This window comes from Prionailurus viverrinus, chromosome B1 (genome assembly GCF_022837055.1).
Source record: "Prionailurus viverrinus isolate Anna chromosome B1, UM_Priviv_1.0, whole genome shotgun sequence".
Lineage (NCBI taxonomy): Eukaryota > Metazoa > Chordata > Mammalia > Carnivora > Felidae > Prionailurus > Prionailurus viverrinus.
In genome coordinates, this window is record NC_062564.1 from 40,712,110 (window position 1) to 40,733,715 (window position 21,606).

The 21,606-nt window shown below is 42.4% G+C and overlaps 1 protein-coding gene across 2 annotated transcripts in view; it reads right to left on the reverse strand.

Annotated features, from left to right (window-relative positions):
• AP3M2 (adaptor related protein complex 3 subunit mu 2) overlaps positions 1 to 21,606 on the reverse strand; it is a 110,651-nt gene that overhangs the window by 14,601 nt on the left and 74,444 nt on the right. The window contains exons 1-3 of one of the 2 annotated variants that reach the window (XM_047855046.1): positions 7,581 to 7,643; positions 5,541 to 5,883; positions 1,867 to 2,038 (exon numbers count right to left, since the gene is read on the reverse strand). In XM_047855046.1, coding sequence (XP_047711002.1) covers positions 1,867 to 2,038; positions 5,541 to 5,813 — 445 coding nt within the window. In that variant the 5' untranslated portion in view covers positions 5,814 to 5,883; positions 7,581 to 7,643. Of the gene's footprint in view, positions 1 to 1,866; positions 2,039 to 5,540; positions 5,884 to 7,580; positions 7,644 to 21,606 lie in introns of those variants that run through there. The other variant, XM_047855045.1, reaches the window with a different exon arrangement.

Here is a 21,606-nt window from a genome sequence, read left to right on the forward strand (position 1 = left end):
TCAGTTTGTCAAATGTCATGCAAACCCTTGTTTATATATGAAGCAAGACCCACAATGTAAAACCTGAATGAAGCAGAATGACTAATATGACTAAGTCAGAAAATTTTAAATGTGGCTAAACAAAAACACCATAGACAATGTTAAAAGGCAATTGTGAGAAAATATCTGTGACATAGGATTCAAAAAATATACAGAACTACAAATGATCATGTATACTGGAAATATACATGATGGTTTAATGTGCTTAAATGAAAGGACTTCTTTTAAACTAGTATGAGGGGTGCCTGGGTGGCTCAGTTGTTTGAGCGTCAGACTTCGGCTCAGGGTCATCCTCTTGCAGTTCATGAGTTCGAGCCCTACATTGGGCTCTTGCTGCCAGTCTGGAGTCTGGAGCCTGCTTCAGATTCTGTGTCTCCCTCTCTCTCTGCCCCTCCCCTACTCACGCTCTGTCTCTTTCTCAAAAATGAATAAACATTAACAAGATTTATGTTAGTATAAAAAAAGAAAAACATTTCAATAAAAGAAAAGCTGGGCAAAGGACACAAGTAGGTAATTCACTATAGAAGAAAAACAGTCAATAAATACTCGAATGGGTTTTAACTTCCTTAGTAATAAAAAATGAGTGTGTAGGGTGCCTGGGTGGCTCAGTCAGTTAAGGGTCTGACTCTTGGTTTCGGCTCAGGTCATGATCTCATGGTTTACAAGTTCGAGCCCCATACAGGGTTCTGTGTTGACAGTGTGGAGACTGCCTGGGATTCTCTCTCTCTCCCTCTCTCAAAATATATAAACTTAAAAAAAAAAATGAGTGTGTAAATATGACATGACTAAACTATTAAATGCCAAAGATTTGAAAAAATTAATAATAGGATTGGCTAGGATGCACAGAAACAGCTATAGAAACTATAAATTTTCTAGAAGACAATTTGGCACAATGCATTAAAGTCCTTAAAATGTGCATGCCCTTTGATTTAGCACTTCCATTTCTATTACTGAAAATAAATCAAAGAAGATGTACACAAAGATTTAGGTATAAGAGAGTTAATTCCCTGTTATTTAAAAGAACAAAAAATCAGAACCATCATAAATATGGATTGAACAAATCACTTAGGGTCTATTCCATATGGTAGAAAATTATAAAGTCACTAAAAATTATGTAGAAGAAAATGTATCATAATGGGATAATGTTCACAAAATATTGATGAAAGTTTTAAAAAATAGACAAGAGTTGTTTTTAAAAAATCTATGCATCTATTCATTATTCATCTGTCTAGAAGAAATAGAAAATATGTCAAAATTATGGTGTGATTAAGTTATTTTCAAGGTCTTTGTGCTTTTCTGTATCTCTGACATTTCTTTCTTTCTTTCTTTCTTTCTTTCTTTCTTTCTTTTTTTTAAGGGCATACTCGAAAGCTCCAACATCAGTTTTTCATTATTATTTTTTTTAACGTTTATTTATTTTTGAGACAGAGAGAGACAGAGCATGAACGGGGGAGGGTCAGAGAGAGGGAGACACAGAATCTGAAAGAGGCTCCAGGCTCTGAGCTGTCAGCACAGAGCCTGACGCGGGGCTCGAACTCACGGACCGCGAGATCGTGACCTGAGCCGAAATCGGCCGCTTAACCGACTGAGCCACCCAGGCGCCCCAGAAAGAAATGCTTTTTAAAGAAGCATACTTTATTGTTACTGAAATCAAGGCCTTTTCTACATAACAAAAACATGCTTCAGGTCATAATCAAAGACTATAGCGAACAAAATTAAAGCACCTGGACATCTGAGAGCCCCAAAGACAAGCACTCAAAACAGTGCACCACACCGGAGAAAGCCACACCCAGGATGGCAGCAGCTTGGTTTCCTCTTTCTCCATACCTGTTATGGTGTTGACAACCGTTCGAAGGATAGTGGGAGGCTTTATCAGTTCTTTGAGGATGTTTGACTCGGTAGCCAATGGAAACCCATTGTCAAGCATCTCTTCCAGTACCTCATAAACCACAACCACATTGTCTTTGATCACTGGCTCTGAACAGACTCCAAAATAATCCTGATGAAAATACAATATGTAGAATATATAGCATTCAGAGATTGTAACAAAAAGAATCTTCCTAAAAAATAAGGACCTAGTCCTGTCCATGTGTTTACTCAGTGTTTCTGGAATATTCTTCTGCAATGAAGGAATGAAGCATAACCTTAGTTCTCGTAAGCAACCCGGTTTGGTAGATAGAACAGTGGACTGGCTTATAGTACTAGTATCATCACTAACTTCTTTTATAAATTAAGAGTAAGTCATTTAACCTTTTGGGGTTAGTTTCTTCAACTAGACAAAACATGACGAATACAAAACTGAACCTAAACTATTACATGTGCTTAGGAACAAGAATTTGAAAGAACTATGCAAAATAATAATACTTGATATGACCCAGATTGGACCTAAAATTTTTCTTAATGCTTTCTGTTGTGCTATCTCTTAACACTGATACAGCAAATAAGAATTGAGAAGGAAATAAAATGAAATGAGGGAGATGAACTAGCACACCAGAAAGTCTCTAAGATGCTAGGATGATTCTAAGAAGGCTCTGTCTTTTTACTAACACAGGCTAAACTTAGATACTAAATTATCTGGGTTGTGGAAAAAGCACTGGATTCCAAATCAGAAGACCTGGGTGGTAACCTTATTGTCACTTACCAGAGTAAGTCATGCTAACTGATACAGGTCTTGATTTCTTTACTAGTATAATCAGGATAATACCACTGGACACACAAGGAGGTTATAAGAACTAAGCATGATTGATTAAATGATAATACATGTGGAAATGCTTTGTAAATTATAAAACACTTTGTAAAACGTGATGCATGATGACGAAAAAGAAATGCTAGTAGTCATTTAGCGAGGCCCTTCTAGGAACATCAGTTGCATCTTTTACAGGACCTCTGAGATGGTCATACAATCCTTCTTGAATTCATCCATTTGCCTTTTGAAAAAGCCCATTCTATTCATGGAAAGCTCTGATTATTCAAAAGTTCTTTCTTTTGCTAAACAGAAATTTGCTTTCTAGATCTGCCTTACAGAACAAATTTACATAACAGCCCCACAGCTATTTGAAGGCAGCTAACTTTCACTTCATTTTTTTTTTTCTCCCAGCCAAACCCTGTTTGATCCTTCTATTCACGCTATGGTATGGTTTCTAGATCATTTCACCATCTTGCTATTTCTTTGGATATGCTCTAGTTTTCCAACATGCTCCTAAAATCATGACATCCAAAACTGGACTGTACACGTGATCTAAATTAAAATTACATCAGATAATAAAAATTGTCAGAGACATTGCAATATCCAAGAACACTTAAGAGTCAGGAATGTGTTTCTAAAACAAGACTTCTTTAAAAATGAGGATTTAAGAAGGGGGGGAGGGGACACCTGGGTGGCTCAGTCGGTTAACCAGCTGACTTCAACTCAGGTCATGATTTTGCGGTCTGTGAGTTCGAGCCCCGCGTCGGGCTCTGTACTGACAGCTCACTGCCAGGAGCCTGTTTCAGATTCTGTGTCTCCCTCTTCATGCTCTGTCTCTCTCTGTCTCAAAAATAAATAAACGTTAAAAAAAATGTTTAAAAAGAAGGGGGGGAGGTAACACATTTCCTCCCAAGAGTGTTTTTATTTTGAAAAATAAATAAAACACCTCACCAGATTTTGTCAATCAGACATAACGTGAACTAAGCAGTTGGAAAGAAGACTTGTAAGTGTGACAAATTGCTATAGCAAAATTATGTGCAATTCTAGCGCTGGAACTCTTCCATCATATTCTAGTACTAAACAAATAATGCAGCCAGAGAGAAAAGACATTAAAATCAGGGTATGTCCATTTACTTTTAACAAATCCTTCAAAAATGACAAGCTCTGAAGTCCCAGACTTCCAAACTAGGAACTTTACTGTTATCCAAAAGTCCTCTCTGTTTTCAATGAGATTAAACAACATTTCTCACTTCCTGTCTCGTAATAGATTACAAAATATTGCTATGGAGGGATGAAGCAAATGCTGGGTTTCACCAATGGGACTGTTAATCTTAGAATGGGGTAAAATATCATATGTGGAAATCATAATAAGGCTCAATTAGAGTAGTTTAAGGTCATAACTACTGGGTTCTTCTACTTTTAGTTACTCCACATACTGGGGTTTATAATTCTCAGGTTTTCACTGTGGGAAAGAACTGGTATGCCACATGAGAACTGGAAACCCAGAATAGTACTACCAGAAAGTATTTGTGGGAAAAAAATTATAAAATATATTTTCATTTTCCAGACATGTGATACAGATATGACTGGAAATGAAAGGACTCTTTGACTTATTTTTTAATTTCACCGTAATATCTGAGTCATCATTCTCTTCTTCTTCTCTTATTCCACAATTTCTGTATTCATATGACCAATTCCAGACCACACATGACACAGAAATTAAACCAAAGGGCCCTTGCTTCTCACTTATTGTATGATGACAATAATAAGAGGCAAATGACCGGGGAGCCTGAGTAGTTCAGTCAGTTAAGTGTCCGACTTCAGCTCAGGTCATGATCTCATGGTTTGTGAGTGTGAGCCCCACGTTGGCTGTGCTAACAGCTCAGAGCCTGGAGCCTGCTTCAGATTCTGCGTCTCCCTCTCTCTCTCTCTGCCCCTCCCCCACTCGTGCTCTGTCTCTCTCTTAAAAATAAATAAACATTACAAAAAAAATAAAATAAAATAAAAGGCAAGTGACCATAAGAGGTAGAATTTGAGCAATTCTTTTAGAGGGAGGATCCCATATTTGAATCCAGGGTCTGGGAAGCCTAAAATCCTGAGCTAATAATAGTGCTGACATCTTGATATAACTTACTTTCACCTCCCCTATACCCTGCTCCCCAAGATCTTCAAATCTATTCCTGAAAGAAAAACTCAAAGTGAAAACTGTGTCTTGTAAAATGTGTCACTTAAATTCTTACAGGAACAGAAGATTTTCCAATCTTAGTTTGCAATGAAAGCTCATCACTAGTACTCAGACGCTTTGGATAAGCACTCCAAACCCAAGATGAAGTTTGGCTTCACAAATTACTCTTGCCAAGGAGAGTGAAACAAGCATTACTTAGTTTTTTCTAACACTTGAAAATATATGTATCTTTACACACTCATTACTTTTTGATGCAACTCATAGCAATGTACTTAACAATGGCTAGCATCAAAGTCCACTAAAAAAAAGAAAAAAAAAACCCAAACTAAATTCCTCTGATTTATGAATAAAAAGTGGGGTGATTCCAATCTCCAGAACTAAAATGACTGTATATAATCATACCAAGTAGAGTGGCTTCCTCATGCAACAGGTTCAGAAGTATTCAATGTGCCATTTCAGGTGCAGCCAGTTCCATAAACAGAAACAAGGATCTTATCAGATGGGAGAGGAAGTGAGCAAAGTCAGTTTTGATTTTTTAAAAAGTTCCTTAATTGAAGCTGAATACAATGGAAACAGAACTATACAGACACTTTATAATTTACACGCATGAGCCTCCTCACATTCACGCACCTGAAACGTGTCCACTACTCGGTGAAGGAACTCAATGACAAACAGCGGTGGGACCTCTGTCTGGATCACAGCCACAAAAAAGATCTTGTGACGGTAAACACTTAAGAGATAGTGGTGAGGAGTCGGAATAACTGGAGGTACATTTTCTGCCTCGGTAGCTCTCTCTTGTGCCTCAAAAAAGTAATCACAGACAGAACGGCTGACCACACTTTTCCAATGTTTTTCCAGGAAAATATCTCCAGAGGAGTTGATCAAGAAAAGGCTATGAATCATGATGGAGACTGTCAGTGAGAGAGAGAAGTCTTTTTCAGTCTGAAAGTCTCAGGACTGCCAATTTTCAACCCTAAAAATAAAAGAAGCTATGGTCAGTTCCACTCAACCAAAACACCTACCTATCTTTCAAGAGTAGATTCATGTCTTCCTCTTCTTTAAGAGCCTGAAGTATTCCTGCCTACAATTCCTAAGGATAATTCATCAGCCATCTTGTTTGCCAATTATATACTGCCTGGTTATCTTTACTATTGCCTTAATTACTACCACTTAAAACTCAATTTAATTTTTGGATGTCTGATATATCAACTGTTCTGGAAGCTCCTTGACAAAGAAGACCATGCCATGGGGCACCTGAGTGGCTCAGTCGGTTGAGCATACAACTTTGGCTCAGGTCATGATCTCCTGGTCTATGGGTTGGAGCCCCGGATCAGGCTCTGTGCTGACAGCTCAGAGCCTGGAGCCTGCTTCGGATTCTGTGCCTCCCTCTCTCTCTGCCCCTCCCACGCTTATTCTCTGTCAGTCTCTGTCTCAAAAATAAACATTAAAAAAAAAAAAAAAAAAGACCATGCCTCATGTTTTTTGTTGCCTCATTGCAGTGCTCCCTGCACAGAAGAGAGTTTCAAAGAGTATTGAGGAGTTTTATGTATTCAGCCACATGAAATGAGAAATGCTTATGGTTGCACAGTCTTATATGGCAGCCATCAGCTAAATGCAGCCAGTGAGCACTTGAAATGTGCCTGGTCTGAACTGAGATGTGAGGTAAGTATAAGTTCCCACCAGATTTTGAAGGTCTTGTATTTAAAAAGGAATTTTAGATACCAGTAATTTAATATTAATTCGTGAATTAATATTCAGTTAATATTGATATTCTGATATGTCAGGTTAAGTAAAATACATTAAAATTAACCTAACCTTTTTTAAAAACGTGGTTAGCAGAAAAGGTAAAATTACGTATCTGGTTCGCTTTATAGATCTATTGGACAGCGCTGGTCCATAGGTGGAAAGCTATCATTGTGGTCTTTATTCATGGAGTCAGACCGCATTCTCTGAGTACTTGTTATGCACAAGGCTCTGCACTGGATGCCTTAAAGAAATCTGAGGGATACCCCAGGTCGCTCAGGCGGCAGCATCTCTACGGTGCAGTCCCCAGGAAGAGACAGCCGCGCTGTACCCCAGCTGTGGCCATTCCTCAAGCTGGCTGCGAACTGGACCAGGTGGTCAAACCGCAAAGGCCTGTTGTACCAAGGGCCCCAGGGCGAGCATAATCCCTCTGCCCGGGGACGAGACAGCAGAGGGAGGGGAGGAGGGGAGTAACCAGGCTGGGGAGGAGGAGAGGCGGCTGCTAAACAGGGTTATTTTTGGTCTCAGCCCAGCTGCCTGCGAGCAAAGGATGATGGAGGCCCTTTAGGGTGGGGGTGATCAGGAGGCGGATTTAAGGTGTGCGCACATTCAGGCGGTGAAAAAGGTCGCCACACAGCACACGTGCGTTGCCATGGCAACAGTGTCCCCTCCTCCTTCAGCCACCTGGTCGGAGCGGGCCACCTCCCCAGCCCGGTAGTTGGTCCCTCACCTCTCTCCCCGCCATATCCCGTAGCTCTGAGGGTCAATCCCGCCGCATCTCCTAACTCTGACCCTGCCACCCGCGCCCCGCTGGGACCCCGCGTGCCCCCGCCCGCACCCTCGTGTGCCCCAGCCTCCAGCCCCCGCCCTGGCCCGGTGCGTGCCCGCGCTGCCCCTAACCCCAACCGGGTCTTCAGCCCTTCTCACCCAGCCTCGCTCGTCGCAGCGCCCACAGTTCCGACGCTCGGGCAAGCCCCACCCCCGGCCGCCCCCCACACTCGCGCCGATGGCCGCTCGTCTGCTGATTGGCTGGCCGGCGGGCCTCACGGCAGCACCGCCCACGACCGGGACCTAAGAGCCGCTGATTGGACGTCAGTTAACCGCTCCTCCCCTCTGATTGATCGCTGTCCGCTGGTCACATTCTTCTTGGCTTTGAGCTCCCAGTTGGCCCGTGTTGAGGCTTCGGCAACCTCCGGTTGGTGCAGCTCTGTGGCTCCGAGCCCTGATTGGCTGTCGAGATCGGTCTGAGGGCCGCCTGGCCCTTAGTCAACCAGTCACAAAGGGGCAGCTGCTGCTACCACCTTAGTAAACGTGGAAGACACCTCGAGGGGGATGCTAAAAAGTGTGACTTCCAGGGCATGAATTGTGAAATAGCATCATGAATAATAAGCCATGGGTAGTAACAACTATTTAAAAAGAGCCACGATGCCTTTTCATTTATGTACATTGGGTAAAGATGATTGGCTGTATATAGCATCAAGAGCTCTGGACCTGGATGCAGGAGGCCTCTTCCAGCCCCAGCTAGACAACTTAACATTGGACAAGGCACTTAACCTTTCAGAATCTCAGTTCCCAGATCTGAAAATGAGAGAGTTGGGCAGGTCTCTCTAAATTGCTTTGGAGTTCCAATGACTTTGATAATACATTTTAAGTGATTTAAATCATTGTGATCCAGAAAGCCATGAAGTAGAAGTCAGAAAACAAGGTTTCACCTTCAGTTAAACTAAAAATTAGTTATCAAATGAGATGACATATGGCAAGGTGCCTGCCACATAGTATGTGTTTAATAAAACAGCAACTGGTGTTAATGGTAATAATGTTGATCTAGACCACAAGGCTGCCACCCTGCTTGGGCTTTAGTTTTCACTTTGGTGAAAGGAAGCATGAGTGGCAGTTCCTCCGTAAAGAAGACCATGATAAATGTATATTGAAGGTGGTAGGGATTGTTCTCTTACATACTTGCTAAGGACAGATAGTTGACTAATTTTTTAAGTAAAAGAGAAAATCCAAAATCCGAATGGCTGAATGATGTGGCATCACACGAGTTCTGGTGACAGACTGCCTGGGTTTTAATCCTGATCCAATACTTGCCAGCTCTGTTACGTTGAGAAAGTACCTTTACTTCTGTAAATTTCAAGTTCCTACCTTCTCAAATAAGGGCACTAGTAGTGCCTACTTCGCAGAGTTGTGAGGACTGAGTTAGAAAAGTGTTAGCGATGGTTATTACCTAAGAAGCAGCACAAGAAGCTATCGCATATGGTTACTAAGCAAGTGTGTCAAAGATGCAGAAATGCAATCACTGCTGTGGGCCTTTCTCATTCATTGCAGTAATGTTTACTGAGAGCCTCCCATGTATCAAGCCCTGTGCTGGGTGCTGGGGATGCTGCAATGACTACCATCACAGGCATAGTGTCTGTTGTCACAGAAACTAGCTGAGAAGACAAGTGAGAAGCAAGTAATTACAAAGCAGAGTGATGGGCAAGGAGCACGTGGTGGCAGGAGGAGGATTGCTGGCAGAGGGGGCTGACCTAGAATCAGGGAAGTCCTTCCAAACTGATACCTGAAAGATGAACATATATTCCTCAAATAAAAGGGTGGATGGACAGAGAGAAGATTACATGTGGAAAGCTCTAGAGATGAGAGAACTAAGTACAGCTGAACTAGAATTGGACAAAGAGTGAAGGGAGATGAGATTAGGAAGATACAGAGAGCCAAGTGGTTGTGAGCTTAATAATTGTCTGCACGTTTTGTTTATAAAATAATATATAAAATAGTATTAATAATATTTATTGTAATTATAAGTACACATATATATATATGTCCAGAACTGTGTGCCATGCACTACCCATTCATTCTATAGATATCTAGTGGGCCCTACTATGTACTAGCACCATTCCAGTGTTTGGATACATAACACCAGTGAATATAAAACAAAGATCCTTGCTCCAGTGGAGCTTACATTCTAGTAGGAGAAGACAAATAATAATCAATAAACATAATAAGTAAAGTGTATAGTATGTCAGAGGGTGGTAAGTATAATGGAAAAAAACAGAAGGGAGATCAGGAGTGCCATAGGACTTCAGGAAATGTTAAGGTTTTTAAAAGGGTAGTGAGAGTACATCTCATTGAGAAGAGACATTTGAGCAAAGACTTAAAGGAGGAGATGAGTTAGCCGTAGGGATATCTGGGAGAAGAGCACTCCAGTAAAGAGAATAGGCAGTGCCAAATCCTTATGACCAGAGCATCCTGGAGGAGTCCCAGGAAAAGTAAGGATGGCACTTTAGCTGGAGTAGAATGAACAAGGAGTAAAGTAGGAGATGAGGTTACAAAGTGGAGGGTGAAGACTTCACTACATAGGATCTTATAAAGATTTTGGCGTGTAGTAGTTGTGGAATGAGAATCCAATGGAAGGTTTGAGCAAAGGAGTGACCGGGTCTGATTTTCCAATCTGCTGGTGGAGAAGAGACTGTGGACAGAACAGAGTGGAAGGAGACCAGTCAGGAGGCCACTGTAGTAATCCAGGTAAGAGACGGTGGGGGGCTTGGGCCAGGGTGCAGCCACGGACATTGTAAGGAGTCACTTTCTGCCTGCAGCTTGAAGGAGCCAGCTGGATTTCCAGATGGATGGGATGTGAGAAGTGAGAACAAGAGAAAAGTGAGGAGCTACTGAGCCTGAGTATCTGGAAGGACGGTTCCATCAACTGAGATTAAAAGGAGGGGGAGGGGCTCCCGGGTGGCTCAGTAGATTAAGCATGGACTTCTGCTCAGGTCATGATCTCACGGTTCATTGGTTCTAGAGTCCTGCATCAGGCTCTGTGCTGACAGTTCAGAGCCTGGAGCCTGCTTCAGATTCTGTGTCTCCCTGTCTCTCTGCCCCACTCATGCTCTGTCTCTGTCTCTCTCAAGAGTAAATAAATGTTTAAAAAGTAATAAATAGATAAATAAAACATTAAAAATTTTTAAAAAGATTTTGGGCACAGAAGTTTGAATGAAAAAAATTCAGAGTTCAGCTTGGACATAGTAAGTTTAATGTATCTATTAGCCATCAAGTGGTGATGTTGAGAAGCTGCTGGATATATATGAATCTAGGGTTCAGGAGAGAGGTCTGAGCTAGAGATGTACCATTGGGAGTTATCAGGATATGGATATTAAAGCTAAGAGTCCAGTTGAGATGACTAAGGAAATGAGTATGGAGAAGAGGATCAGAGTCCGGGGGCACTCTGAATTTAAGGGTTCACATAGGAGAGGAAGATCCAGATTCATTTAGTCTTCCCAACTACTCTAAAATGAATTATTGTCATGATCCCCTTTTTATAGATGAGCAAACTGCAGTGGGTGCATAAGTAATCTGCCAGAGGTCAAGTAAATAGGTAAGTAGCCAAGCTGGAGTTCAAGCACACAGGAAGATCTAAGCAGTCTGGCCCAGACTGCACACCTTTGGCCTCTCTCATAAGCCTGGGGCCCCAGTGAAGAAATGTTAAGCGGGAAAGGGAAGTGCTTTCACATGGACATTTCAGAGAGACAAGGGATATGGGATGGGTTAGAGAAGGCCCAGCTTGAGGGTAGGGAGATCATTTAGACTATTGCAGCAATCCATGTGACAGATGCTAGTGACTTCAGCCAGCATGGGGGACTGGAGGGCACTGGACAAATTCTAGAGGTGTTTTTGAGGTAGAATGATGGGGGTGTTAATTAGAAATTGAGTAGTAAGGAGGAATGGGGCATCAAGGATCATTCACAGATTTCTGATTTGGGCAGCTGTATGGATGCAAGTGTCATTTGTTGAGATGGGAATCATTGGAAGAGAGCCACATTGACGGGAGGGACACGGGGCATGAATGCATCCATAGCCATGCCAAGGGTCATGTCCAAAATCAACACCCAAGTATTTTTTTTAGTTTAATCAAACATCATAGATTGGGGAGCTCATATAGTACCATGTCATGGTATTAAGAGGGACCACAGGAAACCATTGACAAATAGCAAGTCTATTTTATGCATAAAAATCTCTGGGAAAAGATTTTCTAAACGTGCCACTGACGCACTATCACAGTGTTTAACAGCTCTCACTACTGAGTTGTTTGTCTACTGTGAGAAGGCAATCTCAGCTCTCAGCTAATAATATTATTACTAATATTTTGGTCTGAGACAAGAGAGGCTTTGCTCACTGAGAAGACATTTTTAAGGGCTCAGTAGTGGGGTCCCAAAACCCCTCTCTGGCTTTGACACATCTCAGTGAGCAAAGCCTCTCTTGTCTCAGATCAAAGCCAGAGAGGGGTTTTGGGGCCCCACTACTGAGCCCTAAAAATGTCATCTCGCTGAGCAAGGCCTCTTTTGTCTCAGACCTCATTCCTGGCCGTGCACTGAAGAAACAGAATGCCTTCCCTCAATGTCTGTATTTTCACTGATCCCTCTACTTGGCATGTATTTGTCTCTTACTCACCCTATTTGTGGAAATTCTTTCCAGCCCTGAAGGCCCAGCCATATGTTTTCTCCTCCACAAAATCTGTCCCAAGCTGGATGCCCCCACATTGGAAGTAATTTCTCCCTCTTCTGTGATTAAGTAGCATTTCACAGCTCCTTCATATAACCTACAGTGCTTTTGACACTGTGCCACACCTTTGGGTATGCAATATGATCACCACAACTGGATTGTAAATCAGTTGAGAACCACAGTGTGCATATCTCAATGCCTAATATACATTCATTCATCTATTAAACTAATATTTATGGAGTGCCTACTGCCGCCTGGACACTGAGGGTACAAAGACAATTAAAGCATTCCTTCGAGTTTACAATCTAATGTGGAAAAAAAGACTCTAAAGAAAGGACCTGGTGTCTTTAAAAACTCAAAAGCAGCTCCTTCAAGGCTGGTCATGGAAGGAGCCTGTCCTTCCAGAGAGGAGAGCCTAAACCTAACATCCCTACCCTCCAACAAGAGACCCATCTTCCTCTTAGGGACCTCCTGCTACTCCCCACCATGCTGGACTTGGGAGATTAGTATTCCTTTAACTCTTCAACACCAATACAGACACACTAGTTTTTAATTTCCCACAGCAGAGCAAGGACCAGGATGGATGCTTATACAAAGCTTGTCTAAAGACTTGGGGATCATAAAGGGGAAATGAACAGAAAAGGGAACATACACCTGACAATGTAGATCACAAGAGGTGATGTGATCAGGATATGCTGGGATGCACACCTGCTTCCAGGTGGCAGAAGTGCTCTCTAACCCTCCTACTCAGGAACCCCAGCAAAGCCAGCTCAAGTTCCTGAAATCCAAACCCTGCCTGACAAGAAGACAGCAGCGTCCCTCTCACTGCAGCCTCAGGCTGGCCTCCTGGTTCTAGTCTCCTGAGGAAAGTAGTCATGGAATCAAATGGCTCCTTCCCTAGACGCTATCCCCAGAAATACCCAACTGTGGATATCCCTGGACTTTATAACGGGTCCACCTAGGGCACAGCACTATTCTGTGTCTTCTTGCTAGATGTTCCTTCATTCTCTCTCTACACTCCTTGCATAGATTACCTCATGAGTGTAAGTACTCTTTTCATTATTGAATTTTGATTTAATATCTCCAACCTCAACCTCTTCATAAACCTCCAGATCTACATATCCAATTACCCACTTGGCATCTCCACTTACGTGCCTCACAGACATCTTAACGGGGCAAAAAGGAACTCTTGAATTTTCTTCCCAAATCTGTTCCTTCTTCCAGCCCTGCACCACCTCCAGTTTTCCCCATCTTGGTAAACAACATCATCATCCATTCAGCTACTCAGACCAATACCACTAATCATCCTGAAGTCCTCCATTACCCTTGTGCCCACATCTAATCTAGAAACAAACCCTGATGTTTCCATCGCCAAAGTATATCAGGAATCCATCCTCTCTTCAACTCCACTGTCACAACCCCCATCCAGGCCACCGTCGCCTCTAGCCTGAAACACCTACAGACTGGTCTCCCCATCGCACTCTAACCCCTTTCAATTCATTTTCTGTACAGCAGCAAAAGTGAGTTTAAAAGAACTATGAATGGTTATGTGCAGCATGGACTCTTCAATGCTTTTCCACAGCATAAATTTAAATGCCTTTACCACCTTGCTATAGACTGTGTCCCCTCAAAATTCATATGTTAAATCCTAAAGTCCAATAGGATGGTATTTGGAAGTGGGGCCCGTGGGGTGTGATTAGTTCATGAGAGTGAAGTCCTCATTAGTGCTCATGAATCCGTCTCTTATAGGAGACCCCAAGGAAGAACCTTGCACTTACCACCATGTAGGGACACAGAGAAAAGATGGCTGTCTATGAAACATGAAGCAGGTCCTCACCAGACACCAAATCTGCTGGTGCCTTGACCCTGCACTTCTCCACCTCCAGAATTGTGAGAAATAACAGTTTGTGGGGCGCCTGAGTGGCTCAGTTGGTTAAGCGTCCGACTTCGGGTCAGTTTGTGATCTCACAGTTTGTGAGTTCAAGCCCTGTGTCAGGTTCTATGCTGACAGCTTGCTCAGAGCCTGGAGGCTGCTTCAGCTTCTGTCTCCCTTTCTCTCTGCCCCTCCCCCACTCACACTCTGTCTCTCTCAAAAATAAACATTAAAAAAAATTTAAAAAAAAGAAATAACAGTTTGTTGTTTAAGCCACCCAGTCTATGTACTTGTGTTGCAGCAGCTTGAACAGACTAAGGCACATCTATCTATCTCCTCCCCTCTCTCCAATGGAGTCTCTTGTCCCTCCTCCAACCCACCCTCCCCACTCCCCATTTCTAGGCCCTGGAATATGTTGTTCTCTCTGCTTGAAAGGTTTTCCCCCTGGTCTTCATACAGCTAGCCCCTTTTCTTTACCTTTAGGCAGTGGAGGAAGAAATTGTTTCATTATATGACTAGGTGAATGAATTATCATTATGTTATATGTCCTGTGATGGTGTATATACAGACTATTATGTAAGCAACTAGTAAGTGTTCAAAAAAAAAAAAAACCTCATTCAATAAAACTGAATTACTAGCCTACTCTGTTCTTATCCTAAATTGGAGCCATCAGGGATTACATTCAGGGGCATGTAACAGAAAACCTAAACTTAAATAATACTGGCTCCAACAAGATAGGAGTTTATGTTTCTCATATTATGAGAAGTCGAGAGGCAAGAAACCCAGGGCTGGAACATCAGCTTCGCATCAAGGATTCAGGCTTCTCTTAGGTTGGCATTCCACCTTTCCTAGGGTGGAACTTGCACCTTCATGCTCACAACATTGCCGTCGTGGCTCCAGGCCTCAAGCTGTATTCCACACACACAAAAAAGGAGGAAAGACAAAAAGCAAATGAACATGAGCCAAAGGGGAGTCAGTTCTCTTGATGAGCTTTTCATGAGGTCCCACTTTTGCTCTGTTGTTGAGTATTGAGCTAAAAGAGGTCCTGGGAATATTTTTAGCTGGGCACAATACTACCCCCACCTCCCAAACAGGACTCTGTTAATAAGGAAGACAGGAGAATGGAAACTGGATAGACAACTAACAGGATGTCCCCAGCCAGTGGGAGTGAATAGAGCAGTCCATGAATAGATTGGATATTTTATTTTATCAAGTTTATTTATTTTGAGAAAGAGAGAGCAGGGGAGGGGCAGAGAGAGAGGAAGAGAGAAAGAAATCCCAAGTAGGCACCGCACCAACAGTGCAGAGCCTGACACAGAGCTCAAACGGTGAAATTGTGACCTGAGCCGAAATCCAGAGTCAGACGCCCAACTGAGTGAGACACCCAGGTGCCCCTAGCTTGGATGTTTTAAATAAAGTCTAGAATTGAAAGACTTAGGGAAGACTGCCTGGAAAACAGAGAAGTTCCACAAGATAACTTTTATGTAATTTCCACAAGATAAATTAAAATAAGAAAAAACAATAAAAACATGTCCATAGAACAAGAATGTCTGGTAAGTGACGGCCAGGAAAAGGGTAATGTGGTCAGCTCTGGTCTGAAAGGGCTGTAGGATGGCAACTGGTCTCAGGGTCCTAAATAGCCACAAACTGACCATGTGATCTGGGGTAGGTTAGCTAGATAAATTCTTTGGATCAAAATGTTATCTGTGAAATGAGAGGATTGGATCAAACTATCTCTGAGATCTTTCCCAACTCTAAATTTCTATTAACAATGATCTTTCTTTCTTTCTTTCTTTCTTTCTTTTCTAGCAGTGAAATATTTTAGACAAATGAAAGCTTACATAGAAAACAGATAAAGCAGAATGATATGGGGATCAGAATCCTGAAGTTCTGTCTACTTGATTTCAGTCTTTACCCCCATGGTGACCCCTGAGCTCTATAGAGTGTACCTCTTTATATTTTCATGTGTAACTGTAATAAAATAAAACGATGTCTTTACTGGTATAAGTCAGGCTACAGATACACGGTATTCTTTTCAGAGAGGGAAAGTTGGTTTTATTTGTGAAAAACAATCTTAAACACTTTAAAAAAAAGTCAAGTTAAATCATTAGCGTTTCAAATTGTGACACTGTGTTGTGACTTTCAGGTGAAAATCACTGGGGAAATATTTATCAAATCTCATAGGAAAATTGACAACCTCCTCCAAAATGTGTTCAGTAACATTGGGAAAGAAAGCAGCTTGGATTATAAAGAAAAGTTTTCAGAGTAACATACTTATTATTTTCTAGGTAGTTATTTAGATAAAAATTATTCTCAGAGGAAAAAAAAAAAAAACAAACCTTCACTTTGCAAATACTTGTTTCCCGTGTGCCAGACTTGGCTGCTTCCTGTTTACCAAAAGTAATTGTTGGTAATTCAAAGCAAAGACCAGAAAAAAGTACCTCTTGTTAGTCACCTGCTGAACTTCCTTCCCTTTCACTTGTTACACTTTTAACATTCCCAAAGTTTTTTAAAAACCCTTTTAAAACTTTAATTTATTCGAAAAAGTAATACTGGAAAGACTCAATGGATTCTGAAATAGTTATCTTCAAGTTTCTTCCTCTAGTATCTACACTCTTGAGGATAAGATTTTATGACTACTGTTTTTCTGACCCATACAGAAACCTAAGCTTACCTTTATCTCCAAAATAGTCCATTATACCCAGTTTTCCTCTCTTTCTCCCCACCATAAGCTTCTGCATTTTTCTCTCCACTGCTTTCCTTCCTCCTTCTTGATCCTGCTTTTTCTCTCACTAAACGTAACCTCTTTAATTTCCAGATAGGTCTGGAAAACACCATCTGTTCCAAGGATCCCTGGTGCAGACTATACGTTCAGGGGCACTATTCCTTGAACCCAAAATCCCAGACACATGGCCAGCCAGACTTTTTCTCATTTTTTAGTTTAATTTTTGCAAATCTCCTCCCCAGACAAAATAAAGTAAATCGTATTCAGGTATTCATTAAAAGCAATGCAAAACTCAAAAAGTATATATTTTAATGATACATTTCAATTAGATGCTTGAGAAAAATACAGGTTATTGTTTACATATTTGTGTCGCCTTGTCCTCAGCCAGAAGGTGCCTAGCTGTCTGAGTCCGACATCCCTCAGACCGAAGCCTCAGTCTAATGAACCAACTAGTCTTTATTCTAGCGAACGGGCCGAATTTCTAAACGAGCGTGGCAGAGCGTTTGCGCCAACAACGGGGCAGACTCGGTAATAAGCTCCTCGCTACAGAAGGTGGTGCTATTGGGTCTGAGGGGCGCAGGGGCTGGCCGGGGAACTCCCAGAGCAGAGTTGCAAAAAGAAACCCGGGATTTCTAAAGCGAGTCCCCCTGCTTGGAACACTCGAGAGTGAGACTTCTAGGGACTCAAAGAGTTGGAGGTAAAGGCAGAAATGCTCCGGCAGGAGGGAATCCGGGAGGAAACAGACCCCAGAGCTAAGGGTGGCGTCTCGGGGCTGGGCTCTAGCGTCCAGGGGCGCCTTCTGGGGACGGGGTGCAGCGCGCGGAGAAAAGTTGTCGGGCGGAGAGAAAGGGGGGCGATGAAAACCAAATGTCTTTCATCCCCTGGAGACAAAGAGGTGCCTTCTTCTGACAACAGCTGCCAGTGCCACACACACCATACGGCGGGGCCGGAGGGGGAGGGGAGCCGGCGAGGGGAGCGTCTGAGACGGGGACCGGCTCCGACTTTCAATAATGGGGTGGTTGTCATGGCGACGAGCCCTCCATCTAAAGGGGGTGGCTGAAAGGACCCATTGTTCTGGAGCGGGGCTGCCCGGGTTGCGCCTGTTTCTAAGAGACACCTTTGAACACCTCCCCGCGTTCCGGGGAGGGCTGCGGACGGGAGCCGAGAGCGTCCCCGGGAGTTGCGCGCCAGGACCGCATACCACAGATGGCGACGCCACCGCGGCTTGGCGAGGGGAGCAAGCCGCCGCTTGCGCCCGGGCTCGCCGCCTCCCACGCAGGCATGCGCCAGGGACCAGCGTGGGACTCGCGCGCTTGCCGCCGCTCTGGCGCTCGGTTCGTCACGCCCCCGGCTCCCGCCGCGCGCGAGGCTGACCGATGGCGCGGGGGACGAACGGGCGACTCCGCGAACGCCTGCCCGGGGGTGGGGCCAGGGCGGCGCGGGAAAGCCCCACGGAGTAGCTCTCCCGTAGTCCTGGGAGAAAAACCAGATCACCGTGTCAAGATGAAGTTACAGGGCAGCATTGCAATTTCCCCATACGAGCAAACAGTTCGAAACAACCTGAAAGTCCGTCGCTGGGGGCCGGTTAAATAATGTGGGGCACGTCCCTCTGATGAAATATTAAGCTGTCATTAAAAAATACAAGGCAAAGGGGCTCCTGGGTGGCTCAGTGGGTTATGCCACCGACTTTGGCTGGGGTCTTGATCTCGCAGTTCACGAGTTGGAGCCCTGCGAGTTCCAGCCCTGCGTCAGGCTGTGTTGACAGCTCCGAACCTGGAACCTGCTTCGGATTCTGGGTCTCCCTCTCAGCCCGTCCTCTGCACGTGCTGTCTCTCTCAAAATTAAATAAACACCAAAAAGTTTTTTTAAAAAAATACAAGGCAACTCCGTATGTGAAGATACGGGAATTTTCTGGTATAGTCTAAGTAATCAAGCAAGGTGCAGAACAGTGTGAGCTGCCTGTGTACGCGCATAGACACATATACTGGTGTGTTTGCGTCTCTCTGAGCGGTTGCGTCTTAGTGGGCTGACTGTGGGACTAGAGTATGTAGTGGGGAGACGAAGGAAACTCTCTTTTCAGAAAACCATATTGTCTTCTGTACTTTATGAATTTTATCCTATATACCACGTATTTATTACCTCTTTAAAAAACTTTTAAGAGTTCAAAAATTGTATTTGCTTGAACACGAATGAGATTTGGAACTCTCCGTATGGCATCTAAACACCTTTTTAAAAATGCTTTAATAAATACTAGTTTTAAAAGTATATATGTACAAGCAAATGCCATTAACTCACAGATATGTAAAGGTAGTCACAGTGACCAGTCGCATATGGAAACATACATTGAGGGCCATCTGATATTGGAGGATTCCACTGTATAATCCATCTATTATTATATCAAATTAACCACAGGGCTCCCAAATTAAATTAATGGCATTACATTAGGGTGATTTTCCTAACTACAAAATGATTTATAATCAGTGAACTGGACTACTGAACCCCAAAGACATTGATGAATTTTCTACACATAAAAATAAAAATTGTTGGGGCACCCGGGTGGCTCAGTGGGTTAAACATCCAACTCTTGATTTCAGCTCAGGTCATAATCTCACAATTTGTGACATCGAGCCCCTCATCAGGCTCTATGCTGACAGCGTGGAGGCTGCTTGAGAGTCCCTCTCTCCCTCTCTCTCTCTCTCTCTGTCCCTCCCCTGCTCATGCATGCTCTCTTTCTCTTTCTCTTAAAAAAAAATAAAAAAATAAAAGCTTTAGTGACTCTGAAAAACAGGGAGAAGGTTATGTGAATTTCTAGGAGAAAGCACATAGGAAAAGAGCACTCTGCCATTCATGGGGACAGTTGCCACTGATCTTAAAGTAGAACTTTGAAGAAAATTGATTTGGGGGGCTATGAATCCCAGTTACCCCTTCCTCTCCATCGCTGTGCCTGTCACCTTCTAGCTCAGAGCAGTGGTGGTTTCTCCCTTGTTGCACAACCAGAAAGTCCTAGGTTTATGCCTATGGACAACACCTGCTTATAAGAGCCAAAAGCTGTAGGTGTATTTAGGCAGCAAGCCAGAGAACTTTTTGAGTTTGAAATTTTGTTTCTTTAAGCTGGGAAGAACTGTCTAGAAGCTCCTCCACCCAGCTAACAGCTGACTTGTGTTGGCTTGTTTAAAGCACTCATGAAATTGGCCATAGTACAGAACTCTTATGAAGCACTGGACTTACCAGTAGGAACAGAATACTTCCTATGTAATTATGGTAGAGTTCACTCTACTCAATATCACTTAGAGGCAGGCAAACACTAATTCCAGCTAATAAGAATTAAGTTCTGACTATAGAATCTAGGCTTTGGATATATGGGTGTTCACTGTACACTTCCTTCAAATTTTCTGTTATGTTTGAAATATTTTCTAATAAATTTTCAGATAATTTTCTGATCTGAAAGCTCCATTTTCTCAACATTTCTGAAGAACAAAGCAAGACCAATATTTGGGAAAATACTAGAACTTTTCATTTAAAATCATATTTCCCACTCCATAAAACAAAAACAAAAAACACCCTAAGATCATAAGGATACCATGAATAATAACACAGAATGAGATTCAGAGTCTAAATAATTTCAATGGTTTTCTTAAGCTTGAAAACACTTTGGGGAAAATATTTGGAATTTCCTAATAAAATAATTCCCAGTATTCTTTAAAAAAAATTTTTTTTTAAATGTTTATATTTGAGACAGAGCAAGAGACAGAGTGGAGGCAGAGGAGGGGCAGAGAGAGAGGGAGACAGAATCTGAAGCAGGCTCCAGGCTCTGAGCTGTCGTCAAAGAGCCCGATGTGGGGCTCGAACCCACGAACCGTGGGATCATGACCTAAGCTGAAGTCAGGCGCTTAACCAACTGAGCCACTCAGGCGCCCCTAATTCCCAGTATTCTTAAATTTTAGAGATGATAACATAAATTTTTTTTAATTTTTTTTAACGTTTATTTATTTTTGAGACAGAGAGAGACAGAGCATGAATGGGGGAGCGTCAGAGAGAGAGGGAGACACAGAATCCGAAACAGTCTCCAGGCTCTGAGCTGTCAGCACAGAGCCCGACACAGGGCTCCAACTCACATACTGCAAGGTCATGACCTGAGCCGAAGTTGGAAGCTCAACCAACTTGAGCCACCCAGGTGCCCCGAGATGATAACACAAATTGTGTGTGTGAATGGGATGTTCTTTTTTTCCCCTTTGTATTCAATTTTAAATTGCTATTACTTGTTTCTCACTCCCAGATTGCCCTCTTTGTAGGCTTCCATCTTCCAGAAGTTCCTAAAGGGCCTCAACCCAGTGTAGGTGTCAAAGTCTCAAAGTTTTCTTCTTCCTTTTTAAGCACCCATGGGCATCTCTTCCCACAGCTGCCAAACTACCCACCAACTAATATTCAATCTGTCCTTAGCCCTTTCAGCATACTACGAATAAATAGAAAAGAATCTGAACTATGAAGTGTACAACTAGTGAACATTTTATAGTCAATTAAACTTGATGAGTTTTCTTAGCTTACTATCTAATATTTTTGTATATTAAAATACAAATATAGCACCCTAACTCCAATCCCCCACTCCCTTGATTAAGTGCACAAGAGGTTAAGTACTTATTTTACCAAATTAGAAAAAAGGAAAAAAAAATATGAAGAGAAAATGAAAAGAACAGTAATTATAGAAATTAATGAAGTTGAAAACTGATCAAGAAAAGAGAAAGTAAAAATGGAAAAGAAGTAAGAGATAATCATGGATATAGAAAAGATTTATTTTATTTTATTTTACTTTTATTTTATTTTATTTTATTTTATTTTATTTTATTTTATGTTTATTTTTGAGA